A 15,817-nucleotide genomic window follows, 5' to 3' on the forward strand; every position below is an offset into this window, starting at 1 on the left:
GTTTGTTTTTTTGTCACAATTCAAAATTGTCAATATGAGATGTTGCTGGAGGAGGCTGGACTTGAGACCGCAGCACTCATTTGCAGATTTCCAGAGGAGCTTGATCTCCGGATGTGAGGGAGCAAGTAGGGGTCACTTCCCAGCTGGTGAACGTCAATCCGGTCCTCCTTCCTGTATGCCAGGCACCGCCGTATGAAAGCCTGAAAGTTGAAGAATGTATTCAAAATTAACAAGTCATAATGCGTGATGATATTTAAAAGACAGCAACCGTCTGCAAGTTCTGCTACCTTTGCTTCGTTACTGGAAACTGGCTTCACAGGGAACTGAACGTCGGTAGCTTTGAGTATGGTGTTCTCCTGCAGGATATCTTGTTGTGACTGATTGTGGCCAAAAGGCTGAAAAGGAGGACAGAGCTTTATTATCAGGCATAAATTACAAATTAACATCAACACTGCTAAAAGACCAGCCATCGTCCTTACCTTCCTTCCATACAGACACTGGAAAAAGATGACACCCACAGACCACACATCCACCTTGTTGGAGATCTTTGGAGGTTCTTTACCAACCACAAAACACTCAGGAGGCAAGTACCTGATGTCACAATATGCATAAATCAAAGGACAAGGTTGGCACACACATTTATGATCAGTACCGTTTTTACAATTTTAAGTTACTTATGGATTACTACAAATAGTAGTAGTAATAGTACTATTACTACAAATGGATGCCTATTTTATGCTACTTTTTTCTTTCCATTATACCTTGCTGAAATAAATAAATCATGCCAGGTATCTATACTGATATGGACTGGGTAATGTGTTAGGAACAAAAGGACGCCACATCCTTTGATGGAAATGAAAATTATTAACATACAGAGAATTCAAAGATAGCCCATAATCAAAGTGAAAAACTGATGCAGCAGGCTAGTCCAAAATTTCATCACACATCACAACTCAAAATGACACTCCGTAGTTTGTATGGCCCCATGTGCTTGTATGCATGTCTGGCAAAGTCGGGGGATGCTCCTAATGGGATGCTATCCTGGGGAATATCCTCCCAGATCTGGACCAGGGCATCACTGAGCTCCTGGACAGTATGAGATGCAACCTGGTGGTGTTGGATGGATGGAAACCTAATGTCCTAGAGGTGTTCTATTAGATTTAGGTCTGGCGAGCGTGAAAACCTGCCAGTGGTATCGGTTCCTTCCTTTTTTCAGGAACTGGCTGTATACTCTCGCCACATGAGGCCGGTCATTGTCAGGCACCAGGAAGAGCCCAGGACCCATTGCGTAAGCATACGGTCTGACACTGGGTCCAAGGATTTCATCCTGATGCCTAACATCAGTCAGGGTACATTGGCTAACCTGTAGCGTTTTGTCCAGTTTCCTCAAAATTTTTAAAGATGCTCTACACAGCATGTCAAGTTTTCAGCTACAGCTAAAATATAGCTCTATTCTCTTTGTTAATAGCCAACAGAATTATCTCTTAATGCGTTGACACAACACTCCCACTGAAAGACACCGAATTCAAAATGTATCCCAGGAGTGAAAGCCTTTGTGCTTGAGCGATTCAATGATTGGTATGAAGAAGCTGACACAAAAATATTCCTCCGCCATTTTCCAAAGAAACACTTTAAAAGATTTTCACATTATTATATAAAAGCCCTTAACGCGCTCTTAAACTTGGTTCCACCAGGACCATCGACATTTAAGGTGTTTCAGGACTCTAACGATGTTAAACACTCAATGTAAGCATCTACTTCACAAACAGCTTTTGACACTTTCACAAGAGCACAAAACTAAATACGGGATCTTTGTTTATAAAGAAGCACGCCTATAATGTTACTGCTACTTTTAGGTAATCATCAATCAACATTTAAAGACAACTTCAAACGTCTGAATGTGATTTAGGAGCATTTCTTCTCACCAGTAGGTTCCTGCACCCTGTGATGTCAGGTCCATCCCATCTACGCCGTAGTTGTCATCATCCATAATTTTGGAAAGGCCAAAGTCAGTGATTTTAATTTCCCCACAGGCTGTGCCATCCACCAACAAGATATTACCTTCAAATCAAAACACATTAGGTCAGAACTGCAGCAGTAATCACGCTCAATCAGAATCAGAATACTTTATTAATTCCAGGGGGGAAACTGTTTAAGACTGATCAGTTGTTCAGAAGGGGGTGTTTACCTGGTTTAAGGTCATAATGGATGATGGGAGGTTTGATTTCATTCAGGTATTTTAGTGCATTTACAATCTGCATGACTATGGACCGTGCCTCCTTCTCAGACATTAATTTATGCTGCTTCAAGTAGAAATCCAGGTCGTTGCCCTCGCAGTACTCCATAACGGTGCAAAACCTGTTGGCCAGATAAATGAAGTAAGAATTACTTTGCACATTTTATAGCATGTGAAAGGTGTCAAAAAAAAAAAAAAAAATGCACTGAGTGACTGACGTGTCTGTGTCCAGTGAGAAGTAGTCATAAAGTTTCACAATCCTGGGATGGTCCAACTCCTTGTGTATTCTGTACTCTCGACATGCATGCCTGCAGAGAGGATGATATTTATCATACCATTAGCAACCAAAGCAGGAAGGTGCTGTGCTCCCTTATAATACAAACATATTCACACAGACTAACATACTTGTGATAGTTCTCTTTTTTTTCTTCTCTCCAGTTTTTGTTAAGTTGGTGGATTTTCACAGCAGCGTATCGTTGTTCAATCAAGTCAAAAGCCTGAACGACACAGTGATGGTTAGAATAAACCTGCACAGCAACACTTATTGAGAGTATTTTTCCATGTTGTAAAAGATGCTAACAACATTTAATGACTTACCTTGTAAACTTCACTAAAGCCTCCTCTACCCAGAAGATGCAGGAGCAGGTATCTTTCATTCAACGTTGGGTGATCTTTAAATCTTTAGATTGGAAAAAAAAATTAAAAAAAAAAAAAAATAAGGGAGGGAGGAGTACAATTAAAATTTAGACCTATATGTGAATCACAAATTAATAAAAAATTCGCTTTGCTAGATCAATTTATTTTAGGTTCAGTTTTGCAAAGACGAGTTGAGCAAAAAGTCACATTATTATTAAAAACTTAACGGCAAGTCTCGCATAACAGTTGAAAATGTCAAATTTCAGCTCCAAATACTGCACAGATCAATAATTTCACGCAGCTTCTGCAATGTTTTAAGAGGTCATTTTTCTGATTACAGGTGTAATCATGAACTGCTGCACATGACGTTTTACAGTAGAGTTCAGCGAGTGAGATAAAAGAGCAGCATACTGCATTATAGCTTCTATACAGACATGAATAAATGAGGGGGGGAAAAAAACCAAAGAAATTCTGTTGCTTCTAACACCTTATTTTAGCTGTGGCTGTTTGTGTAAGGCAAGTAAGATGTTTTGGTTAAAAAGTCCAAATTTTAGCTGCTCAAACACTGTTTAGATGTTAACATGCAGACTTTATGAAAACATTTCAGTCACATTTCAAAACCGAATCACTCTCAAAAGAAGCAAAAATAAATACATGAAATCCCTTTACTGAAGAACTTGCTATATAAAAATAAAGCGCAGGTAAGCAAACAATATAAGGAGAGAGAAATCTGGTGTGATCAATAAACTGAAACACAAAAAAGCAACCTCTTATTTAATTTTCCAAATCGGTCTCAAAGCTTCCATAATTTTTAATTTCACTTTTAACGCAGCTGTAGTCTGTGTGCATACAATCAGAATTAATGTAATATTGCCAACCATATTTAGCAGCATCATGTGTCAACAGTAGGACATTTGCTATTACTCTGAGGACATTGTAAATACAAGTAATCCACTGGGTCTTCATTCCCCAGACAAAACGTGTACTCCCCATACTGGACTACACGAAGACTTATGGGCTGCAGGAGCGAACACAGAACAGACATTTTGTTTGGTTTGCTCACAGCTAATGCATCTCTGAGTTAGCAGACATGGCTCTAGCAGGGAAATAATGGCAGACTGTGAGCTGTTCATTCAGAATTCAAGAGGATGAATCTATTTGCCAGCTGGGGTGGGGTGGGGGGTGGCGTTAACCCATTCTGACATCACAATGGTCTATAAATCAGAACAGCAAGTTCAGACACACTGAATGTGACAGAAAGGAATAGACAAAAAGAGATGGGCTTTTTTTTTCCTCCTCATTTTGTGGGTCTCACGACACACTGGAGACAAGAAATAATGTTGAAAAACGACGAGAGGCTTAATTTCACATAATACAACCCTTTATTATTCGACCCTAGGACGAGGACTGTAGCCCTGCTTGTACATCGTGTTCCAATGTCAATGCAGCATATGTCAAGGAAAGTGATTTAGACTCACTGTGAGCTGTCTTCGTTATTTATTCTCTTCAGTTCCCGAATGTGAAGGTTGCGCACTCTCTCCAGACGCTCGAGCTCTGCCTGGATCTCAGCTTCTTCCTATAAATGATTCAAACACACAAACACACAAATGCACAGAAGGAACTTCAGAGCACTGACTACAAGGAGAGTTCATCAAAACCCACTAGTACACACGACGAGCTCGCAATTAAATATTAACAGCTGACTTGGTGCAGAGTCTGTTAGGGCTTTTCAGTGAAGCTTTTTTCCCATGAAAACAATGAGTAAATTGACCTTATATTCTTTGTGGAATCTTTACTAATGGAACAGGATTTTCAATCAGGAAACTGAGGAAAAAGGTGGAAGAGAAACTAAAACAAGCTAAAATCTAAACAGATGAACAGATTTAAAAAGGCAAAGTTACAGTTCTTTATTGTTATTTTAAATAGCATTAGCATTTTTTTATCCCTTTCACAAAGACCTCAGTCATTGCAATTTGTAAGGCTTGTTTACAACCACTGGGAAAGGTCAGGTGATGCAAATTTCAAAGCTTTATGAATATACCAAGTCAACCTTTAGCCCAAAAAATATGCAGCCATAGCCCAAAAAGTAGGAGAAGGCTATGCCGCTGCTGTACAGCCACATCTGCTCAAACTGGACGTTCATGGAAGGCTCGGTACAGTTGGCCACATTGAGAAGTGCACGCTAACAGCTATGCCTGGGCCCCACGCAGTTCCCCAGCCTAAACCTCATCAAAAATCTGTAGTCATACCTAAAAAGAGCAGTGAATGCAAGATAGCCCAAGAATCTGACAAAACTAGAACCCTTTTGCAGGAAGAAGGAAACAAGTTCCTCAAACAAGTATTTAGGTGGCTTTTAAAAGTCACGACTCTCACCAAAGGGGGTGTTACTAAGCAATAAGGGCCATACGTTTGAGTGTATAGCACTCAAAAAGGAAGACATCTGACCTAAAACCCAGCACTGCGATGTTAAATTTTTCTATTTTTTGCCTTTTGTCATACATTTTATTCCATTATAATCTACATTTTTTATTAATATTTTATCAGGTTTTTTGTTTTGTTTTGTTTTTTTTTTTTTAATTGATTCATCCTACTTTTAGGCCATTAATGTTTTGTCTGTTTAAATTTCTTACTGTTGCATATTTATTTTGTTCTTATCTGTCAGGCACTCTGAACTACATTAACTTGATTGAACAATAAAAAAAAAAAACCGTCACGATTCTGTTTACCAGGCTTCATATTTCCACAAACCTTTTTCAGATGTCCAAGTCGCAGTTTGAAGATCTCTTCCTGTTCGTGGTACTCTGCTAATGTCAGCCTTTCAAGGATAAGAAAGAATAGAGAAACAAAGCATGAGCCTAATTTAACAGTGCATCTCAAATTCACCACTTTCAGTTAATACTGTGCTACAGGCTGTTAAAACCTGCTTTCCTGGTAAAGATGAGGTAATAAAGCAAAACACAGGGGAAAAAAGGATCCTACACAACACATACACGAGGGCGTGGACTTACAGCTGAGGTAGGCTGGGTTTTAGAAAGGGATCGTTTTCTGCTCCATTCACCGCCTTGGTTTTCCGTTGCTTTGGCTCAGAATTTGTGGTTGGTGTTTGGGAGTTGTTGGAAGATGGAGGTTTCCTCTTGGCAAGAAGTTTCCTCTGCCTCTCAATGTCTTCTCTCTGTTGGTTTATCCACTCCTGCTGCCTGCCGAAGGACATATTAAAGCTGTTACTTTTAGAGGTACAACTACATTTTAGAATTTTCAACTTGAATCTGACGGTGGAAATACTGCAGATGAAGGCTGCAATGCAAAACTCAGTGAAATTATACTAAAAATAATAAGTCTGTTTTGACAACATGAGGTTAAATCTACTCTTAAGCGAATAATGTTAAGAAGTGACGTGGCAGCTGTCCTAGGAAATGAAGCCCTGGAGCTGAGCTTACAACCCCCAACTTTTCAGTAGCGGGGGAATTAAATGTGCATGTACTGTGCAGTTTTAAGGTGTGCGTGGAAAGCTAAACTTAAAATATGCAAAGCTTAATAAATAAATGGGAGATAAACAATTTAAAAGCTTCTCACTTGACAAGGTTTTGGAAGGCATAGCCATCTGTCCACTGCTCTGTGAATGAGGCCCCATGTCTCACTGTAGTAAAGTGGCCTAAACGTAGTCTATCCTGCATGCTCTTCTCCCGACAGGCCTGCTTCTCCTGGGTGCTCTGAACAACAACAACATAAAATGCAGGTCAGCATGCAGGTTCACAGCCATGCAAACATTCCTCATTTTAATAACGCAGGGCACAGAAAAAAAAACCCAAAAACGCTTGTTTACCTTTTCTATAAGTAACTTCTTGCTCATGGTGATGCACTTATTCAAGCGTTCCTTGTATTTCTCGAGTAATTTTTGCTGTTCATCTATCTGTCTCCTGAGATCACAGTTTGCCTGTGAAGCAGAAAATGACACTGGATCAGCAGACATAGAAAAAAAATGCTTTACTAAACATTTACTATAAAACTGAACTCTGGGAAGTTTTATCCACCTTGTTTTTAAACTAGTTCAGTCAATAAAACAGTAAGATGTCCCTCTTACCCTTAACAGGTCATCTATCCTGCCCTCCTTCTTTTCAAGGTCTAGATTCTTGGTGCTTTCAAGGGCAGCCAATTTTAACACTGTAAGGTCAGTCTAGAGTGAAAAACAAAAGGAGTTAAATACTTGTCATATCAAACATGTTTTAAGAGTGAATGCAGAAAGGTTTTGGTTACATCCTCCTCACCTGAACAAATTTGACTGCTAGTTGCTTTGGATGTGCCATATGGTCCCCAAAAGACAGACTAATAGGAGATGAGCTATTTTGTCTAACCTGGAACACAGAGAGTGATTATATTTCATTTAAAAACAGGTCAACACTACGGTGAGCTACATAAGAGTTATTTTGTTATTATCACAGCTTACAGAAGTGCCCTGAGTCGAGTGGGAATGTGAATTCTGGGGCGAACGAATCACTGGTGGGGGACCTCTCACAGGACTGGACCCATTTCCTCCCTGGAACTGCAAGATGAAAAGAGAGGATAAGTAGCACCGCTGCCTAAGATCTGGTAACAGCAGACAGCCAGTGGTTCCTTTTATTTCACTGTAATGCAGTTACAGACAGGAAATGGATTACGCCTCAGATTTTCAACAGACTGATATAGCACACATTATTTTCCGGGCAGTTTGTTTTCATATATGAAATATCTGACACAAAACTTACGTCGAAATAATCACTTATTTTGGGTCCTCGCACAGATGATTTTCCTATCAAGAGAAAGCAGGGATGAGTGTCGTGATTTATAAAACATATTTTATTGGAATAACACAAAATACAGAGTAAAATAATTATACCCGGTATAACAGAACAACACTTACCTTGGCTGCTCTCTGACTGGATCTCAGGTTTCCTTTTTCTGCCTCTAGTTGTTTCAGTCTGTTTCTTCTCTGGGGTCTGAAACATAAAATTTTATTTGGTATAATTTTACAGTATGATTACTGCACAACAGACACTCTGAACCTTAATCTAGACTGCTGCTGTATTCTCTATATAGTGATAGCTTTTTGTTTCCAATGGGTATTTATAGATATTCATGCTTTATATACAGAATGAGTAAAATTACAATAGATGTTTGGAGCTGTAACAGCCTTTTTTTAAGTGCCCTATAGTCCAGGTTAACAACAGTCAAGAAATGCAACAAGTTCTTGAATAAGTACTTTCCTAATATCTGAAAAATATTTCCATTATAAATATTGGTCTTTTGAAAAATATAAATAAATAGCATTGTTTCGGTCATGTTGAACCTAGAGGGATCACTGCAAACACCAGTGTTGACCAGACAAATCTCCAGCCCTTAAATGCAAAATATTCATTTTCAGATCTGATAAATTACCCACCGAATAAGCAGGAGAGCTCCCTCTTTTCACATCAGACCCCTATAATGACAAGAAAGGAAAGCTTTAGACCAAAACCCAATAGAGATAATAAGTGACCAGACTAACAGTCAAAAGCATTTATTTCAAGTGTACTTCATTATCAAAGCAAATCTTCATTAAAAAAAGTTATAAATTAAGAGTATAAAATAACCACCAGTATGCAAGTAAATGACAGTTCAAGACTACATTAAAAATATATTGTTTAATTTAACAATATTGATACTGGAAATATTGGTATCATTTCCAGAATAAAGGTTATCTAATAATGGAATGCTTAAGATTAGTGTGCAAAGGACACAAATACTTATCTCTAATTATTTTAAGCCAAATGTGTATTAAGTATATAATGCCTACATATAAAACTATAGAGAGCACATACAACCACCCAGGTTTCTAACATGCAAGTCATCTTTTAATGTTAACACCAGCTGAGTTATTCTCCGTACCAGCAGGAAAACAATATAGATGTGATAGCACTGTAAATTAAACGTATATAAACAGTCTGTACTAGGTTTAGTAGAGAGGTCGAGCATCATTAATCTGGACAGTGTAAATGTGGGCAGAGTAGTTCCCACGTAGGATTAAAGATATTCACCTCCGACTCCTTGTCACTTGAAGATCCTAGACTTCCAAAACTGTGATTTGAACATTCATTATTGGTCAAGCCCTGAAATAAAGAGAGAAAATTAATAACTGAGTAAACACTACAATAGGAAACACTTAAAAATAAATACATCCTCATTCCTGACTCACTTTGGTTCCCCCGCTTGCGCTGCCAGTGCTGCCCCCTGTGCTGCCGCTGACTCCGCCCATAAAACGAGCCTCCAGCAGCTCCTGTCTCCGGGGGTCCAGGCTGTGCAGCTCCTCCATGGTGCCTGGGAGGATTAGCAACAAATCACAGTGTGTCTCCGTTATTCAACGATCAGCTTAATTGAACCCATTTACTGCCCACTCGAGTGGGCAAATGACACAGCAGCAGTAAGCTTATGAGCAGAGTCATGATTAATGTGACTAAAACTCTGAGAGGTGAGTGGATTTGAGTCTAGATCAGAATGTAGGCCGAGACCAAATTTCTGCCCGCTCCCTAGTGGCATCCCCGAGGCAGGTTTTGCTATATTTATTCATCAAGCACTGAGGAGATAAGCTAGTTGTGATTATGGTTACACCAACTCTACAGGTAAAAGCCTAATACAACAACAAAATATTCAACAGAATGCGTTATATTCTCCAAATGCAGAGGCCACATTCAGAAATTTTCTGTTTTGTTCTTTTCTTTAAATCATGAGAATCCAAGGGCAACGTTTCAAATGCTAGGCAATGCTGCTCACAGCGCTCCTGTGGGAATGATACAGGAGCACCATGGGCTTTGGTGTTGCTGCAGACTCAGAGGTGCCTGCTCACTAAATCTGTGCTTTAATGAGACAACCATTTTGAAAGGGCTATGGAGGTTTGGCACTGCATCCAAGCTTAGTACAGTAGGTAGGGATTTTCAAAATCCATTTAAGAGTAGGAAAGACAAGAACGCACTGAATATGTTTAAAATTATACCAGCTAGGATTATAAATGTGAACTAAAGATAGAGGATAAAAAGTAATCTTGTAGCATTCAGCAACATGAATTGTTGGAGGATATGCATTACAAACCACTGAAACCAAAATACATGTACTTTTGCTTAAAATATTTCAGCAGTGCAACAACAAACCTACAGAAATTTAAAAAAAAAAAAAAAAAAAGTCTCTCTAAACGGAGTGAAAAAATAGTTACAACTAGAACGTGATTGCCCTGATTATCCCAGATGACAAATACAAATTAAACCACACACAGTTTCACATGAAAAATAAAATCTTCAATGATCTCAGGACTGAATCTGCACTTCATTTCGACCCTGAGGACTTCACATAACAGTTTGCGCACACAGCTAAACAAAAGGTAATTTATTACATCCTCTCAAACCAAAACACTGTCTCCCATTATGGTATGCTTTGCAATACATCTGCAAACACAAAGCAACTTAACAAATGGGTTGTAACAGACAGAATACAGCTGGCTTGCCAAACGATACTGACATGAAGCCATTTCCCAGATAGACACTCCTTTTTTTGTGCTTAACATAAAAAGAGTCACGTGTCCTGTCGTTAATTAAAATCCCCTCTTTACCAATCAGTGTCATTCACAAAAACAGCTCCAACATGCTGTTATACTTTAATTTTCTGAAAAGTCAATAGCTACTTTAAAAAATTAACCAGGCTAGGATATTTTTTACTTCCAGCATGCTATCAACACCTCCACAGAGAAGCGTCAGTTACCTTTTTTTAAATAACCACCACGGTGATCGCTTTAGGCAAATTCTATCTGAAAACTTTTAACTGATGCATTTGCTATCTTTATGTGTATTCAGTTACACATTTAAACCGAAAAGAGACCTGCTATTAATGTAGTCTTCTAATTTACATTTACTAACACTATATTGTGATCGATAGTTACACTTAGTGAAGTATTTGTGGTGCTATGCATCAAGTCTAGCACCACAGAAGCCATGGAACTGTAAGCCACAATCAGTATTTGCCTCACCGAAATTTGATCAACACATGCATAATACTGTCATATTTATGCTCTGCAAGCAAGATATAACTAGATATAAAGTAACAATGATTACACTGATGCATCTGCTTAGCTTATTATAATCACTACTTTGGCCTAACCACTTGATTAAGACTTAATAAAAAGGTCAAACCGTCATGAATCTGATAATGTTAACTACCCTTTGCAACCACCCGATAGACCTTGTTTTTTTTTCAACCCGCACATTTTTCTTCCTAATATTGTCATGTTTGTGGATCTGTAATTTCCCAATTAAATTCTGCCCGAGAAATCATTTACTGCAGGTCACGTACCACAGCTAACCATGTTTTCTGCATGTGGCAGCTTTATCAATTTAAGAGCAAAAAAAAAAAAAAAAAAAAAAAAAAAAAAAAAAAAAAAAAAAACAACACACTTATGGAGAATATTTGCTTTCCCCCCCCCTATTTCATAGTAAATAGCACTGTGAAAAGTATCTGTACCAAGCAGTTTTTAAACAGTGACTTAATTTATTAAGGGAAAGAAAAGGAAAGAAAAAAAAAGGTATCCAAACCCTCACCATATGTGAAAAAGTAATTGTCCACTAAACCTAATAAGCAAGAACTGCACTTGAGCATTTGTGATAACTGGCAATGAGTCTTTCACATTTATTATCTTCTTTGCAGAATAGTTTTTCTGGAATTCATAGTTCTATCAAATATGCCAAGTTATCCAGGTCCTGAAGCAGCGAAGCAGCCCAAAGAAATTTTTTGACAAACATTAGATGAGCCTTTGTGTTCTTTTTGGTGAGCAGTGATTTTCACCTTGGAGCTCTCCCATGGATGCCATATTTGCCCAGTCGCTTTCCTGTTGTTGAATCAAATCAAACTCTGACCTTAACTGAGGCAGGTGAGGCCTGCAGTTCTTCAGATATTGTTCTGGGTGCTTTTGTGACCTCCTGGATACAGTGTTGGAGTAATTTTGGTAGGTGGCCACTTCTGGGAAGGTTCACCACTGTTCCAGGTTTTCATGGCTCTGACCATGGTTTGCTGGAGTCCCAAAGCCTTAGAAATGGTTTTATAACCCTTTTCATACTGATAGATGTCAACGACGTTGTTTCTCACCTGTTCTTAAGTGTGTTTTAGATGAGATCTTTCAGCCCAATTCATTTCATGAGACACGTTGTTTTTAAGCAATTTCTTGATTCAACAGGTCTGGTAGTAATCAGATATGGGTGTGGCTTTCAAATTTAAACATATATTTTTAAGAACCAAAGTTAATCACAGTTAATTCATTATTTAACAAACCAGGCAGATTTGGATAGTTTTTTTCCCCCTTAAAAATGTAATCATTTAAAAACTGAATTTTGTATTTACTTGGGTTACCTTTGCTCATTTTTTTGGGTGATCTGAAATGTGTGAAAAATGAGCAAACAAACAAAAAACCTTTGACTTTACACAACACTGTATATAGTAACTAAATATCGTACGCCCCTTAACACATCGGCTTCATTTTCAACTCGTTCAAATGATTAGCACAATTTTCACCTCACTACCGCTTAATTAGAAAATCTAACACATGCAGGGAATAACTGGCTTCTACGTTCAGTGATGATTATCATTTCTGCATAAGCTCTGAAATGTCCAACGTTGTAGACGATCAACCAATACTTTCGCATTTTTATGACTTGGTTTTGCTGAGACGGATCCATAACCACATCTCCCCAAATGTTTATGCCAGTTTCACGTCATAAATACACATGAGCTGCGTATTGTTTCTCAAGGATTTGCTTTTGTTTCAAACATGAAGGCCTCAGAGCATAAATATTATCTATATTCAAGCCCCTGCGGGAGCTAGCGGTTGAACCCTTACAGCTCATGCTGTGGATGTGTTTTAACTCCATGCTGCTCAGCAGACAAGCTGACCACCTGTTTATGGCAGACATTTGGAAAGTCGTTTTTTTTAAAAAAAAAAAAAAAAAGAAAAAGACTGACATTAGATGAGCGGGCCATTTCAGTCTGAGTCCATTCATTGAAAACAAAATAAATTATAGTCTCATTCTGATGTAGTCAGCTATTACTAATTTATGTCAATCTGTGTATACAAAACGAAGGGGGGAGATTCATCAGTGTCCTAGGCTGGGTAAAGTCCTCCATCATTACAGCAGCCAATGAAAACTACTAACGTCCAGGAAGCAATATTAACATTAAGTGCCAACTACAGATGTATTTTATGGCGTTATGATTAGCATGCAGCATAGCCCAGCCATAAGTTCTCCTTTAGTTTGTTATGTCATCTCTACACAAACATTGAGTATTACTTAGAGTAAAAAGCTAAGGTCAAGCAAGGCTACCAAGCATCCAGTGCATTAGCTTTAGTTACAGACCACAAATACTTCCAGGATAAAAGCCGATGCAAGACCCCTGTGTGCCGTAAAGATGCCAAACAACGCCACTTACACATGTAGATGATGTGGACACTGATGGAAGGAAAACACCAGTTAACACACAAAGGATTGCTAACGATGCGATGCACACCTTTGCACTGGCTGCTGCCAATCCACTAAGCATTACTAGAATTTGCTTGATTATCTCCATTTGCACATGATTATCGGTAACCTGGCTAATGTGTGCTCTTAAACAGGCAGCATGCCTAATGGAAGATGCATCGACTACAACAGTTACATTTCTGCTCAAAACAAAGCTTAATCGCCATTGCACTAGTCTTAAGGTTACTGCACTGGCCTGGGCACAGAAAGACGGTCCTGTGTCTTCAGTGCTAGTAGCTAGCCAAACAGGCTCAATGGACTTTGGAGCTGACGCGTTACAGTAACGTTAGCTAGCGAGCAGATTTCGCCACCAAGATTTGCTCGGTCATTTTAATACAATTTCCCTTCTATATGCACAAAAAGACCAACACGAACAAGTAGAAAAGACGTGCGGCTTAAAATGTTTCACGATACCTTTCTGGACCTTCACCACTGCCGTGGTATGTAGCTGAAAACACAGTCCGTGTTGGGGACGTGGAGAGCTGGGACCAAAGATGGCGTCCCCTCCAAACTTCCACTACTTTGGATACTCATCAAGCTACTTTTCGTGTGTAGGTGCTGCAGCGTACATGGGTAGGCTTTAACACAGACTGAAAAACTGACCGACTGGCGTGCCCTGTGTGACTTTACAAGGGCACGGTGACTGCCAGTAGGTGAAAATGTCTAATTATTGTGTTTTAAGGACACAAACCTCTTCACACCTCAGTAGCGAGTCCGGGCTCCGGGGCCACCTCTCCGTCTTCAAGTGGTTGGCTATGAAACGTCACGCATCGTGTGCAAAATTCTTATCGCGAGGGCGAAACATTTCCCCCCCCCAGCGTCAGTGACAACATACAAAAACATGACAACCATATGTTTTATTTTCACAGGTTACGATGCTCAAAGGGTCGAGAAATGCCTTTTAAACGAATGAAATAATCGACTTCCTCGTATTAAACAGTCATAGCATGGCATATCAAAAAGTCTCTTTTCAATAAACAAACTAATTCATTTAATTAAGAATTAAAATAAATAAATACATAAAACGGTTGAAAGATAACATAATAATTATAAAAAATACTCAGATTAATAGTTAGATACAATGCAATAATTTTTTATTTTCTACTCTCAGGCATAAATTAGAGTAAGGGTTAAGTTGTGATTCTAACGTCCAAAATAATTATTTTTCAAGAAATCAAATAAAAAAAAAATTATTCCGTCAAAAGTATGACGGAAACTAAAAATTCTGAAATAGTAAGAAAAAAAAGCTTACTTTTGGAAGGGTTAATGGGTTGATATGGAAGCTTGTTTATGCTATTAAAAAACAACTTGTAATTCAAAATTCCGAGTTAATATTTTGACATTTTTAGTTGTCTAAAAAGTTTGAGTTTAGTATCTTGACATTTCCAGTTAGTCAGAAGTAAGGCAAAACTTTTAGATACTTAGTAAGTTGAAATTTTGAGATAATATCTTAAAATGTTAACTTAGCTCCCCCTCACATTTTTCTCCACTGCTGGTAAATAAATTCCATATATTTTATCATAAATTTGAGTATTTCAGTTTAGTAACGATTACATTCTTTAAAACAATTTCTTTCTTGCTAATTTTAACCACTACTAATATGCAAACTAAGACATTAGAAGGGGCAAATACTTCTTCACAGCACTGCTGATAGCTAGCTTGCCAGATTTTACTGTTACAAAAGAACACAAATTTAAAATAGCATAATCTACAAAAAATAAAACAATATTAAAAGTACCATAGGCCAATACTGAAGGCTTTATTATGTAAAGCAGTGCAAAAAATTTGAAATCGGATAATAAAATGAAGTTAAAGAAAAAAGATAAAAGACTGAGATCATGCAAAAGCAAATTCTAGCAAACAGTGGTGGAAATGCACTGTACACTTAAGAAACAGCAGCAAGGAGGTTTGGTACAGAAATATGCATGTAATCATCTGTCCTGGTGTGTGTCTGATGTGTTCACCGGTCACAAAAAGAAGAGTTGTTGTACAATTTCATAAAGAATAACAGGAATGTCCATGTAGAGTCATCCAGGTCATTGGAAAGAAAGCGACTGGACTTCTTTAAAATTCTTGAAGATGTTAAATCTCTCATCCGAGAAGATACATTAGTTCTAATTTGCTCAGCGTATTTCTTAGAACAGTGGGAATGATTTCCTGAAATGTTCTTTATGGCAGTGAAGTTGAATCAGTTTTGCAGCTTATCTGCAGATAAATCAGCATCAATAAACACGACTGAGCATATATTCAGGCCACACATCGGTACAACCACTAATTTGCTTCTCTCTTACAAAAAGTGGCTTGAAGAATAATGGAACGTAATCTCCTGTCAATCATTCTTACAGTGGCCTTAAAACGTCTAGTGCATGGTTCATGTACCCGA

The 15,817-nt window shown here is 38.3% G+C and overlaps 1 protein-coding gene across 5 annotated transcripts; it reads right to left on the bottom strand.

Moving 5' to 3' along the window:
• Positions 1-29: 29 nt before the first annotated feature.
• tlk1a (tousled-like kinase 1a) lies at positions 30-14,254 on the bottom strand. 5 transcript variants are annotated; one of them, XM_013272659.3, is made up of 23 exons: positions 14,126-14,237; positions 13,849-13,992; positions 9,081-9,202; positions 8,923-8,994; positions 8,289-8,327; positions 7,770-7,845; positions 7,615-7,658; positions 7,317-7,412; positions 7,138-7,224; positions 6,954-7,046; positions 6,696-6,806; positions 6,446-6,582; positions 5,881-6,069; positions 5,621-5,687; positions 4,351-4,448; positions 2,834-2,915; positions 2,642-2,733; positions 2,455-2,544; positions 2,189-2,358; positions 1,926-2,061; positions 480-591; positions 288-395; positions 30-200 (listed from the first exon to the last, which is right to left on the bottom strand). In XM_013272659.3, the coding sequence occupies exons 3-23, from the start codon at positions 9,195-9,197 to the stop codon at positions 30-32; spliced, it is 2,187 nt and encodes a 728-aa protein (XP_013128113.1). In that variant the 5' UTR covers positions 9,198-9,202; positions 13,849-13,992; positions 14,126-14,237. The 5 variants fall into 5 exon arrangements, with proteins under 5 accessions (XP_013128113.1, XP_013128114.1, XP_005452993.1 ...); XM_013272660.3 differs by having other exon boundaries at positions 14,136-14,160; XM_005452936.4 differs by lacking the exon at positions 13,849-13,992 and having other exon boundaries at positions 14,126-14,254.
• Positions 14,255-15,817: the final 1,563 nt, after the last annotated feature.

This window comes from Oreochromis niloticus, linkage group LG16 (genome assembly GCF_001858045.2).
Source record: "Oreochromis niloticus isolate F11D_XX linkage group LG16, O_niloticus_UMD_NMBU, whole genome shotgun sequence".
NCBI classification, from domain to species: Eukaryota; Metazoa; Chordata; class Actinopteri; order Cichliformes; family Cichlidae; genus Oreochromis; species Oreochromis niloticus.